Source organism: Moschus berezovskii, chromosome 11 (assembly GCF_049115385.1).
Source record: "Moschus berezovskii isolate FMDL1 chromosome 11, NW_MosBer_1.0, whole genome shotgun sequence".
Taxonomy (NCBI): domain Eukaryota; kingdom Metazoa; phylum Chordata; class Mammalia; order Artiodactyla; family Moschidae; genus Moschus; species Moschus berezovskii.
This window is the reverse complement of record NC_142470.1, coordinates 46,902,701-46,916,658: the sequence shown is the minus strand read 5'-3', so window position 1 is coordinate 46,916,658 and position 13,958 is coordinate 46,902,701. Positions and strand designations below refer to the sequence as shown.

The 13,958-nt window shown below is 38.2% G+C and overlaps 1 protein-coding gene across 3 annotated transcripts in view; it reads right to left on the bottom strand.

Annotated features, from left to right (window-relative positions):
- Positions 1–1,978: 1,978 nt before the first annotated feature.
- Positions 1,979–13,958, bottom strand: part of FAM161A (FAM161 centrosomal protein A) — a 28,259-nt gene continuing 16,279 nt past the window's right edge. Inside the window, exons 4-7 of one of the 3 annotated variants that reach the window (XM_055400323.2) lie at positions 13,666–13,833; positions 11,959–12,058; positions 3,001–3,155; positions 1,979–2,570 (exon numbers count right to left, since the gene is read on the bottom strand). In XM_055400323.2, coding sequence (XP_055256298.2) covers positions 2,432–2,570; positions 3,001–3,155; positions 11,959–12,058; positions 13,666–13,833 — 562 coding nt within the window. In that variant the 3' untranslated portion in view covers positions 1,979–2,431. The remainder of the gene's footprint in view (positions 2,571–3,000; positions 3,156–11,958; positions 12,059–13,665; positions 13,834–13,958) is intronic. The other 2 variants (XM_055400326.2, XM_055400324.2) reach the window with 2 other exon arrangements.

Here is a 13,958-nt window from a genome sequence, read left to right as displayed (position 1 = left end):
ATTCCAGCTTGTGCTTCTTCCAGCCCAGAGTTCCTCATGATGTACTCTGCATATAAGTTAAATAAGCAAGGTGACAATATACAACCTTGACGTACATCTTTTCCTATTTGGAACCAGTCTGTTGTTCCATGTCCAGTTCTAACTGTTGCTTCCTGACCTGCATACAGGCTTCTCAAGAGGCAGGTCAGGTGGTCTGGGATTCCCATCTCTTTCGATAAAGGACAGAAATGGTATGGACCTAACAGAAGCAGAAGATATTAAGAAGAGGAGGCAGGAATACACAGAAGAACTGTACAAAAAAGATCTTCACGACCAAGATAGTCACGATAACGTGATCACTGACCTAGAGCCAAACATCTTGGAATGTGAAGTCAAGTTTGCCTTAGAAAGCATCACTACGAACAAAGCTAGTGGAGGTGATGGAATTCCAGTTGAGCTATTTCAAGTCTCGAAAGATGATGCTGTGAAAGTGCTGCACTCAATATGCCAGCACATTTGGAAAACTCAGCAGTGGCCACAGGACTGGAAGAGGTCAGTCTTCATTCCAATCCCAAAGAAAGGCAATGCCAAAGAATGCTCAAACTACCGCACAATTGCACTCATCTCACACGCTAGTAAAGTCATGCTCAAAATTCTCCAAGCCACGCTTCAGCAGTATGTAAACTGTGAACTCCCAGATGTTCAAGCAGGTTTTAGAAAAGGCAGAGGCACCAGAGATCAAATTGCCAACATCCGCTGGATCATGGAGAAAGCAAGAGAGTTTCAGAAAAACATCTATTTCTGCTTCATTGACTATGCCAAAGCCTTTGACTGTGTCGATCACAATAAACTGTGGAAGTTGCTCAGTCATGTCTAATTCTTTGCGACCCCATAGACTATACAATTCCCATTTTTAAAGAAAACTGAAGCTTGGTCCTGAAACTGTCCTATGCACTGCCCAAAAAACTGAGAAGCAAGAGAATGCAGAATAAATCCTTAGGAAGCAAGTTATGTTTTAAATGTTAACAATTTGTGAATTGCGTTTCAACAGGTTCTCAATAAATTGAAAGGGAAATGTTTTCAATCTATGTGTAATCACTTTGAAGTAATTATAAGTAAAATTTAAAACTGTATTCATATATTTATTCAAGCCTTTATTAAGTACCTACTATATGGACAATCCTGTGCAAAATATTCAAGGAACAGAAAGATGAATTTTTAACTAGTGCCAACTCTCAAGGAGAGTTTTCAATCTAATGATAATGAGTTTAACACAAACAGTAGGAAAGGAATTAGGAGTAAGCATTTGCCCTTAATTGAGAAAAAAATCACCTCATTTTTGTAGTTTAAGGCATAAATTGTCAGTTGGTAAACAGTGCTATTATACACACCTTTATTAGTTCATCATCTTTAAAGGAGGTAGATCTTTTCCTTCTAAAAACATCTTACTCAATCACATCTTTATGACTGGTTTGAATTTTTAAAGCAAAAGTTTGCTCAAAGAGCAAAATAAGATTCATAAAATCAAACTGATATTATACACAGAAAGACAAGTATCTACAACAGTATGTAAAGGTTCAGTATTAAAGGGTTAAATCTTTTTACTTTGGAGACTTGTCCTGAACAAGTTATTATGTACAATTTCATCATCTATAAAACAGGGGTGATATTTAATTCCAATTAAGATTATAACACATATGCTACAATTATTTCCATCTGTCATAATAAAGAGTTAAAAAAACTAGTATAAAAACTTTTCTAATAATTTATGTTTCAAAAATAAACTGGAATGAAAGTAGGTAAAAGAAAAAGTGACAATGGTGTGGATAATTTAATAGTAACTCTCAGTGCATAAATGAATGTAAATGTGCAAGCTATTTATTTTTTCCTACGTCTTATTACTTTTTTAAAAAATGGCTCAGATAAGAAACTTAAAATGCCTAATATAATAACTTTGAGGATTCATTTGTGAGATGTATTGAAGAGAAAAAGAAGGAGAAAATAGTATAATTTAAAAATATTTATTTTTCAATTTATGCTTTCCAGAACACTTTTTCCAAACAAATCACCAAACGCCAATACTTCTCTCTACTCTCAATGTTAAGCAATTTTTCCACCCCAAATAATGAACTGATGTATATTTTTGTATCTAATCAGTTTGTGACAGCTGTGATTCTCAAACATTTTTAAAAAATAGAAGATCAAAGTTGCAAACAGACCATATATAGTGATTTTAAAAACTGGAAGGCAAAACCTGACTCTAAATGATCAAATGACCCATTAGCTAGATTTGACCTTTGCAGGCCACATGAGGACTCTTTGCTCAAGAGTCCTGCACACAACAGATGGGTTCTCATAGATGTCCTTAACACCATAAGCACAGCTTCTGATGCCCAGTGCTGCCAACAACAGCAGGGGCACAGAGGAGGCGACCCTGCCAATTAACTCAGTTTTATTCTTCAACACATTTCTCTTCTCCATTTTCTTCATTGACTTCATCTGTTTCCTTGCAAGAATCTTGGCTGTTGGTATCAGTAAGATAATTTTCTTCCCCATTCTCTCTTTCTTCTATTTTTTCTTCTTCATTAAAGCTAGAGGAAGAAATTTATCAGTCTTTCAAAGGAAAAATGATTTGGTTTAAAGGTAAACAAACCCTCTGCAATGTATGCCATCCTGCAGCCAGTCTTCTTCAAGTGTATAAGCTCCAATTTATCAAGAAAAGTCTATAAAAGTACCAACTGGGAAAGTAAAGATTGACTCTTTATACTTCATTTGAAAGCATGTTATTGTTTTCATTATTTACATCAGAAATTTACATTATTTGACTTTAAAAAAATATTTCATCACCATGTAATATTTTGAAGTGTCAAACATGTTAAAATGTCAGTATGTTTTACAACACTTCACATGTGTTCCATTAGATAAAACACCTTTTAAAATCTTATAGAACAGATTTTTATGCTTTCCTGCAAGTAAGAATTTTTTCAAAGGTTAACCATTCAGACATTTTATATATGTTACCTTTCTTTGTCTTCAGTGAAAATTTTCATCTCTTGATTGCTGAAGTACTCAAATATTTTTCCACTTTGGCCTTTCTTTGAAACAAACTCATCAGATATTCCTAGTGCTTTTAAAGTGTTAGAATAATGCTTTTCTGCTGCCATTCTTGCATTTTTCTATAGGAAAGACAAACCTTTTTAGAGGACAAAAGACTTCAAGTTTCCATTAAAAATGTTAAAAGCTCCAGTGAAAATTAAATTCAATAATCACAGCTGGTTGAAAAATATGCATACTCTGACCAGCAATTCCATTCCTAGGTATATGCCTAGAGAAACCCCAACCTATGTGCCCAAAGAGACACACCAAAATGCTCAGAATAGTACTGTTTGTAACAACCCCAAACTCGAAACAACCTAAATATCTATCAACACTAGATGGATAAATACATACTGGTGCATTCATATAACAGACTAAAATAAAGCAGAAAATGAACTCTAGCTGTATGTTACAACACGGAGGGACCTCACAAACAACACTGAACAAAAGCAGCATACCACAAAAGAATACACGTAGTATAAAAGACCCCAAACAGGCAAAACTAAACTATGTTGCTTAGGGATTGGTGCATCGGTGGTAAAACCATAAAGAAAAACAAGGAAATGCTTATCTCAAAAGTTAAAATGGTGGTTACCTCTAGGTGAAATAGTTTTGATCTGGGCGGGGCACACAGTGTTTCTGGGGGTACTGGCAATGCTCTAATGCTATATTTGTTAACATGGGTAATGGTCACATTAGTTTTGAACTATAATTATTCTTTACACTATACTGTTTCATGACTGTCCAAGGATATCTGAAAAAAAAAATCAGTAAGAAAATAAGATCGTGTGATAGTTGTCAGAGGGTTCTTTATGTGCCTACTATAAATTTTACTCCTTACAAGCTATGTCTCTAATCCACTGAAGAGTATAAAATCATCAATGTTGTTGTCTTTACTCTGTGGGGGAAGCAATGGATACAGCAGGAAAAACATGAATTTAGAACTGGGTTCAAATCTCCAGAAGGTTACTCCTTGGCTTTGGGGCCCGTGGGAGTTGTGATGATCCTCTCATACATAAAGCAAATCAATTATCACAGTTCCTGAGACCACAGGCTTTTCAGAGACACAACTGAGATTCACATGAGTGCCTTGGCTCCTGATACCACAGGTTTTACAGATTCACAAGATGACTGAGGTTCACACGAGTGCCTTGACTTCAGTCCACTTCTACCTCCTATGAATGGGTGTGAACTAGCACAGGGCCAAAAATCACTATCTGAACCACGTTCAAGGTCAGGAGGGGCGGCCTTGAGGAGATACCCCTCGTCCAAGGTAAGGTACAGCGGGTGCACTTTGCTGGAGCGGCTGTGAAGAGATTTTCCACGACCAAGGTAAGAGAAACCCAAATAAGACGGTAGGTATTGCGAGGGGGCATCAGAGGGCAGACACACTGAAATCATAATCACAGGAAACTAGTTGATCTGATCACATGGACCACAGCCGAATGTGGTCCACTGGAGAAAGAAATGGCAAACCACTTCAGTATACTTGCCTTGAGAACCCCATGAACAGTATCAAAGGGCAAAATGATAGGATACTGAATGAGGAATTCCCCAGGTCGTAGGTGCCCAGTATGCTACTGGAGATCAGTGGAGAAGTAACTCTAGAAGGAATAAAGGGATGGAGCCGAAGCAAAACCAATACCCAGTTGTGGATGTGACTGATGATAGAAGCAAGGTCCGGTGCTGTAAAGAGCAGTATGGCATAGGAACCTGGAATGTTAGGTCCATGAATCAAGGCAAATTGGAAGTGGTCAAACAGGAGATGGCAAGAGTGAACATAGACATTCTGGGAATCAGTGAATTAAAATGGACTGGAATGGGTGAATTTAATTCAGATGACCATTATATCTACTACTGTGGGCAGGAATCCCTTAGAAGAAATGGAGTAGCCATCATGGTCAACAAAAGAGTCCGAAATGCAATACTTGGATGCAATCTTAAAAACGACAGAATGATTTCTGTTCATTTCCAAGGCAAACCATTCAATATTACAGTAATCCAGGCCTATGCCCCAACCAGTAACGCTGAAGAAGCCCAAGTTGAACGGTCTATGAAGACCTACAAGACCTTTTAGAACTAACACCAAAAAAAGATGTCCTTTTCATTATAGGGGACTGGAATGCAAAAGTAGGAAGTCAAGAAACACCTGGAGTAACAGGCAAATTTGGCCTTGGAGCACGGAATGAAGCAGGGCAAAGGCTAATAGAGTTTTGTAAAGAGAACGCACTGGTCATAGCAAATACCCTCTTCCAACAACACAAGAGAAGACTCTACACATGGACATCACCAGATGGTCAACACCGAAATCAGATTGATTATATTCTTTGCAGCCAAAGATGGAGAAGCTGTATACAGTTAGCGAAAAAAAGACCAGGAACTGACTGTGGCTCAGATCATGAACTCCTTATTGCCAAATTCAGACTTAAATTGAAGAAAGTAGGGAAAACCACTAGACCATTCAGATATGACCTAAATATAATCCCTTATGATTATACAGTGGAAGTGAGGAATAGATTTAAGGGACTAGATCTGATAGATAGAGAGCCTGATGAACTCTGGACGGAGGTTCGTGATATTGTAAAGGAGACAGGAACCAAGGCCATCCCCATGGAAAAGAAATGCAAAAAAGCAAAATGGCTGTCTGAGGAGGCCTTACAAATAGCTGAGAAAAGAAAAGAAGCGAAAAGCAAAGGAGAAAAGGAAAGATATAAGCATCTGAATGCAGAGTTCCAAAGAATAGCAAGGAGAGATAAGAAAGCCTTCCTCAGTGATCAATGCAAAGAAATAGAGGAAAACAACAGAATAGGAAAAACAAGAGATCTCTTCAAGAAAATTAGAGATTCCAAGGGAACATTTCATGCAAAGATGGGCTCGATAAAGGACAGAAATGGTATGGACCTAACAGAAGCAGAAGATATTAAGAAGAGGTGGCAAGAATACACAGAAGAACTGTACAAAAAAGATCTTCACGACCAAGATAGTCACGATAACGTGATCACTGACCTAAAGCCAGACATCTTGGAATGTGAAATCAAGTGGGCCTTAGAAAGCATCACTACGAACAAAGCTAGTGGAGGTGATGGAATTCCAGTTGAGCTATTTCAAATCCCAAAAGATGATGCTGTGAAAGTGCTGCACTCAGTATGCCAGCAGATTTGGAAAACTCAGCAGTGGCCACAGGACTGGAAAAGGTCAGTCTTCATTCCAATCCCAAAGAAAGGCAATGCCAAAGAATGCTCAAACTACCGCACAATTGCACTCATCTCACACACTAGTAAAGTCATGCTCAAAATTCTCCAAGCCAGGCTTCAACAATATGTGACCGTGAACTCCCAGATGTTCAAGCTGGTTTTAGAAAAGGCAGAGGAACCAGAGATCAAATTGCCAACATCCGCTGGATCATGGAGAAAACAAGAGAGTTCCAGAAGAGCATCTATTTCTGCTTCATTGACTATGCCAAAGCCTTTGACTGTGTGGATCACAATAAACTGTGGAAAATTCTGAAAGAGATGGGAATACCAGACCACCTGACCTGCCTCTTGAGAAACCTGTATGCAGGTCAGGAAGCAACAGTCAGAACTGTACATGGAACAACAGACTGGTTCCAAATAGGAAAAGGAGTGCGTCAAGGCTGTATATTGTCACCTTGCTTATTTAACTTATATGCAGAGTACATCATGAGGAACGCTGGGCTGGAAGAAGCACAAGCTGGAATCAAGACTGCTGGGAGAAATATCAATAATCTCAGATATGCAGATGACACTACCCTTATGGCAGAAAGTGAAGAGGAACTCAAAAGCCTCTTGATGAAAGTGAAAGAGGAGAGTGAAAAGGTTGGCTTGAAGCTCAACATTCAGAAAACAAAGATCATGGCATCTGGTCCCATCACTTCATGGGAAATAGATGGGGAAACAGTGGAAACAGTGTCAGACTTTAGTTTTTTGGGCTCCAAAATCACTGCATATGCTGATTGCAGCCATGAAATTAAAAGACGCTTACTCCTTGGAAGGAAAGTTATGACCAACCTAGATAGTATATTAAAAAGCAGAGACATTACTTTGCCAACCAAGGTCCGTCTAGTCAAGGCTATGGTTTTTCCCGTGGTCATGTATGGATGTGAGAGTTGGACTGTGAAGAAAGCTGATAGCCGAAGAACTGATGCTTTTGAACTGTGGTGCTGGAGAAGACTCTTGAGAGTCCCTTGTACCGCAAGGAGATCCAACCAGTCCATTCTCAGGGAGATCGATCCTGGGTGTTCATTGGGTGTTCATTGGAAGGACTGCTAAAGCTGAAACTGCAATACTTTGGCCACCTCATGCGACGAGTTGACTCACTGGAAAAGACTCTGATGCTGGGAAAGGTTGGGGGCGGGAGGAGAAGGGGACGACAGAGAATGAGATGGCTGGATGGCATCACCGACTCTGTGGACATGAGTTTGAGTGAACTCCGGGAGTTGGTGATGGACAGGGAGGCCTGGCGTGCTGTGATTCATGGGGTCGCGGAGAGTCGGACACGACTGAGTGACTGAACTGAACTGAACCTGGAACTAAAGGAAAGTGATGAGGAACGGCCCAGTCCCAATGCACCAAGGGCTTCCCATCCTGAAAAGGGTGTGGAAGAGCACTTGGTCTCACCCCAAAATTTAACACAGAAGAGGAAACCAAGATACTCGGTCCACCTTTCATGAGGGTAAGTGGTTTGCTTGAAGCCACAGAATATACTGACAGGGAAAGCAAGTTCGAATCCTTTCCTGGGTTTTCTTCACTCTACCATGCTGCTTCCTCTAAGTGGTCGTGGTCATCCAAGGTGGCCTGAAGCCTGACTTCAGTAATGCAGTGTCAGATATTTTCCTAACCCAGGGATTCCAGGATAAGGAAGGACTCTGGAGTCTACTGTTCCATGGGAGAAACCAAAAAGGCAAAGGCTGATTACAATGGATAAAACTATCACTAGTGCATTTTCTGACACTCTAAAAAACTGAAAAAGCAGCATTCAAACTGCTGCCAAAATGCACCCACTGTGGATGATGATTTTTAGACAAGTAAGTAAAAATGCAACCAGAGGCTGTGAATACCAATAGACAACCCTTGGGCAACTGAAAGGCATGGGAAAGTGACCTGAGAACAATGCCCCAAAGACTGTAAAGCAGGATAAGAAAGCCCAGACCTAACTCAATGTGCTAAAAAGAATATATTCTGATTTAAGCAAATGAGGTATAAAAGATTTAAATGATACATGACTGAGCGACTTCACTTTCACTTTTCACTTTCACACATTGGAGAAGGAAATGGCAACCCACTCCAGTGTTCTTGCCTGGAGAATCCCAGGGACGGGGGGAGCCTGGTGGCCTGCCGTCTGTGGGGTCGCACAGAGTCGGAAGCGATTTAGCAGTAGCAGCATAGACATTAAGAGTTATTTACTTTCTTTCAACTTCAGTCTCTTCCTCTGCAATACAAGAATACCCATCTTGCAGCACTGTTTGGAGAAGTCAATGTCAATCTCCCTTGATACCATTTACAGAAAATGAGAACAAATGGCATCAGTGAAATGGATGATTGCCACCCACCGTTACTGGGGTGAACACTGTGGCAAGGGAATGGGAATGGCAAAGAGAAGACAGAGTGAGTGGCTCTGCAAAGAACAAGGCAAGAAAACCAGTCAAACCATAATAACAACTCAGACAGAAAACCACAGCGGCTTCACCTAGCATTTCACCATCAGGAATGGAGAGCAGTAGATCCAAAAGTTGTTTAGAAAGGAACTTCTCAGGTCTCAGTGAGACCTGAGAAAAAGTGGGGGAAAAGTGGTTTCCAGTCGTCTAGATTGCAGCCCAACAAAAACACGAAAATAGAAAGGAAGGTCTATTCTTCCCAGAGAGGAAGGTCTATTTTGTGGCAAGATGAATATAAGATGCCTGTGAGAAATCTGGGTAGATATATCTAGACGAGTGGACATAAAACCTGCAGTAGAGAGCCAGAGAAAACTATGTGAGGCAAAATTCAATCACTTTATGCTGATGATCATTTTTCACCCCTAAAGTTGAAACTGCGATGTGAGAAAAAAAATCCCTTAAAGTGAAAAGTGTTACATAAAATTATATCCAAATCAGTAAGTAAAGGGTTCCCATAACTTTTAGAGACTAATAATGCCACGATGAATGTCCTTTGTCCTCAGTGAGACTCTGACAAGGACAGTCCTATAGGACACTCATCTGTCCCAGACACTTGCTGGCAGCAAGCTCCAAATGTAACAGCTTGAAATGCACAACTCAGCACCTGTCTGTAACCTCTAATGATTTTGTCTATTTTTAAATTACGTAGCCCATAGGAGCTTTTCCCTTCAGTTCAGTTCAGTTCAGTTCATGGATACAAAAAGATCACCTGACATCGACACATTTCTCTTAAGGGAAAGACTGTAAAACTGACTATAAATCTAGTAAAATCATGATTCATTGTCTATAGCACCAAGCTTTTTTTTTCCCCAGTAAAAAGGAAGTCCTTCTCATAGACACAGAAAACAAATTTATGGTTACCAAAGGGGAAAGGGAAGGGGGATAAGATAGGAGGTGGGATTAACAGATATACAGTACTTTACATAAAATAGATAAATAACAAGGTCCTACTGTATAGCACAGGAAACTACATTTAATGTCTTGTCACTGCAGATGCTGATTGCAGCCATGAAATTAAAAGACGCTTACTCCTTGGAAGGAAAGTTATGACCAACCTAGACAGCATATTAAAAAGCAGAGACATTACTTTGCCAACCAAGGTCCATCTAGTCAAGGCCATGGTTTTTCTAGTGGTCGTGTATGGATGTGAGAGTTGGACTGTGAAGAAAGCTGAGCGCTGAAGAATTGATGCTTTTGAACTGTGGTGTTGGAGAAGACTCTTGAGAGTCCCTTGGACTGCAAGGAGATCCAACCAGTCCATTCTAAAGGAGATCAATCCTGGGTGTTCATTGGAAGGACTGATGCTAAAGCTGAAACTCCAATACTTTGGCCACCTCATGCGAAGAGTTGACTCACTGGAAAAGACTCTGATGTTGGGAGGGATTGGGGGCAGGAAGAGAAGGGGACAACAGAGAATGAGATGGCTGGATGGCATCACCGACTCGATGGACATGAGTTTGAGTGAACTCCAGGAGTTGGTGATAGACAGGGAGGCCTGGTGTGCTGTGATTCATGGGGTCACAAAGAGTCGGACACGACTGAGTGACTGAACTGAACTGAATAGACTATAATGGAAAAGAATCTGGAAAAGCATATATATATATATGCATATGGATGTATACATATATACCAAAAAACTGAATCACTTTGCTGGGTACCAGAAACTAATACAACTTGGTAAATCAACTATACTTCAAATATTAGAAAAAGGAAGTAATTTCACTAATTATAGCTAAAACTAAAAATTATACACTCACTTAAAAAAAACTGATCAACAAAACAAAAAGGCAACCTACTGAATGGGAGAAAATATTTGCAAATCATCTATTTGATAAGAGGTTAATATCCAAAATATATAAAGAACTCATTAGCAAAAAATAAAATTTAAAAATGGGCTAAAGATATGAATAGACATTTTTCAAAGAGGATATTCAAATAGCTACAAGCATATGAAAAGGTGCTCACCATCACCATCATTAGGGAAATACAAATCAAAACCACAATGAGATACCACCTCACATGTATTACAGTGGCTGGTCCCCAAAAAAAAACAACACATAACAAATGCTGGTGAGGATGGAGAGAAAAAGGGGACCCTTGTGCACTCTTCATGGGAAAGTAAACTGGCACAGCCATTATGGAAAACAGTATGGAGTTTCCTCAAAAAATTAAAATTAGAACCACTGCACAATCCAGCATTCCACTCCTGGGTATTTATTAAAAGGAAATGAAATCATTATGTCGATTCACTGCAGCATTATTTACAATAGTCAAGACATGGAAAAAACCTAAATGACCATCAAAAGATGATGGGTAAAGAAAATGTGGTAGATATGGAATACTGTTTGGCCACAAAAAAGGAAATCCTGCCATTTGTAACAATACAGATGGGCCTTGAGGGCACAGTGCTAAGAGAAATTAGACAGACAGAGAAGGATAGATACTATATGATCTCATTTATGTGTGGAATCCAAACACACACACACAAACAAAACTCATAGAAAAAGAGATCAGATTTTTGATTACTGGAGGAATTGCATGGAGGTGTTAAAAGGTACGAACTTCCACTTATATGAAAGTACTGAAAGTGTAATGTACTTTGATGACGATAGTTAACACTACAGTGTGGAATATATGGAAGTTGCTAAGTGAGTAAATCCTCAAACTTCTCATCACAAGGAAAAAAATTTTTTTTGGTAACAATGAGGTTGATAGGTGTTAACTAACTATAATAATCATTTCCTAATATATGAATGTCAAGTCTTAAACTTATACCTGCCAAATGTCAATTTTATCCCAATAAAACTGGAAAAAAAAATTGGCAGAAATAAATCTGATTCAGTTAGCCATTTTGTTTCATTTTTTAATTCTTCAAAGACTTCCAATTCATATCATGAAGCCTCACCTCAATATATGGCCAAGCTGATACTGAAAAAAGACTAGCCATTAAAAACAGGTTGTGAAACTATTATTTGAAAAATGAATGGATTAGTAGCATGTTCTTCATCAAGCTTATGAACCTCATCAAGATATAGTGATAAGATTTAAGCAAATTACTTACTGGACTGATGTGGTGAAGTGGTCACAGAAATAATAATGTCTCAGTAAATTACAAAACACATAAGAAAAATGGACTATGAAAATTAGGAGCTAGAGATGTTAAAATAAAAAAAGGCTGACAATAGCTCTCAAATTCCAACAAACACAACCTGAGCAACTCTTTCAAATAGCAGCGGCCTGTTTTTTAATTTTTCTTCTCTTTCTTCTAGTTCTCGTCGGTATTCTCTCATCCTTTCCTTTTCACTCTTTCTAAAATCAAATAAAAGGAATGGAATTTTTAAAAGAAACAAGAACTTGCACATATAACATTTAGCTTAGATGATAAATCAGAAATTAAATCATGAGCACAGTTTATCACAATTTCTTTTCTAGACTGGTAAATTTTTTTTCCCATTAGACTGGTAAATTTTTAAGGAATGCAGAATAGAAATTCTAGGTTTTGAGAGCACACATTTTACATTTCGGGAACAGTCTGGGTATGCTGAGATTCCTGAAATCTTCAAAACAAGAATGGATTAAGGGGCTTCAAACTGGCCTTGGGAGATTAATCAATGCCCTCTCATCTCATTTATAAACCAAAAAAGTTGGTCCAAATTAGGTATCTTCTCTTTGAGGAATTTCTTCTGAAAATATAGACGGTGCTCTTCTTTTTTCCCTAGATGAGATCTCCTATAGGCTGGTGGCACAGTTAATTAAATGGGAGCAGGGTAGGGGAGAAACAAGGATGATGGAAATAGCACATACAGAGAAATAGGAACCAAAACACAAAAACTCACAGTAAGTATACTCACTGTTTGAACCAGATCCTATAATGAATTAAACTATGCTATTTTCTCTATGTAAAATACACTAATTCTACCAAGATCATGACTTCTGGATTAGAAAAAATAATTATACCATAAAATGATAATTATGCTTAAATATACACAATTTAGCATTATGGAAAATCTAGTTTACTTTCTAAAGATGAACAGTATATCTCTAGAGAATATTTTGCTCAAGTTCATCAACTCAAGCTCCTTTTATCAATGAGTTACACTGATACACATTATAAGGTATATATATAATAATATACCTTATAAGGGAATATAATAACTATTATATATAATATACATATTTAAAGGAATAATTACAATTAAAATCAAATATAGATTTGGGGGGTACTTACAAATCAGATTAAAAATTAATAAATCATATTACTTACCCAGTTTTGAGGGAGATACTTTACTACTTAAACATAAACATTTTTATGTTGCAACATAAAAATATTCCTCTGGAACACTGATTTTCAAACTTTGTACTGCAGAATTCCAGTGTCACATACCACTAAACCTTAACACACATGTTAATTGACACATCACATAACTGATGCTAACATCAATGTGCTAATCTGTGCTATGAGATTTTGTGTAGATCTTACAACAAAGGTCTTGGACATATTTGTTTACTGAAGAATATTTTGAGATTTCACAGCAAGCTGTTAAAAAAGAGTTTTGTGTGAATCAAGATTTTTCTCAATATCACACTGTACAATAAAAAATAATATAAATAAAAAGTTTAGATGCTGATATAGGATTACAACTGTGAACCATGGCCACAGTATAAAATGCTTCTGTCCATCAACACAGCATCATGGTCTTCATTGTGGGGTGAGTATGCATGTTGGTTCTTACCATGAAGTGAGTGAGTGTTAGAGTGTGTGTGCATAAGTTAACTATAAGTAATTGATAGTAACTTGAATCCACAAACTGAAATACTAATGCTATTCTTCATTCATTCATATATTTGGGGGGTCCACAGATGAAAAAAAAGTTTGAAAACCAGTGATCTGGAGGGTCAGTGTTCTCTCGTGATACCTGAGAGCTTTCATTCTGGATTTAGACATTTGAGCTAAACTCTCGTGTGTGTCATAAGCCTTAGCCCGGGTTGTCAGGAGTTTCTGCAATTCTTTCATTCTTTGCTTCTGCTTAGTTAAGATCCGATGTCTCTCTTCTTCCAACATTTTCTTTTCCTCAAGTGATCTCCTGAGGGCAACAAACTAAGGCTTAATTCACTTTAAGCCAATGAGAATGTTGTTTAGTTTAGCGCAGGACAATTCAATGGTTGGAAAAAAAGGGCAAACTTTTGAGAAGGATCTGAGTTGTAACTA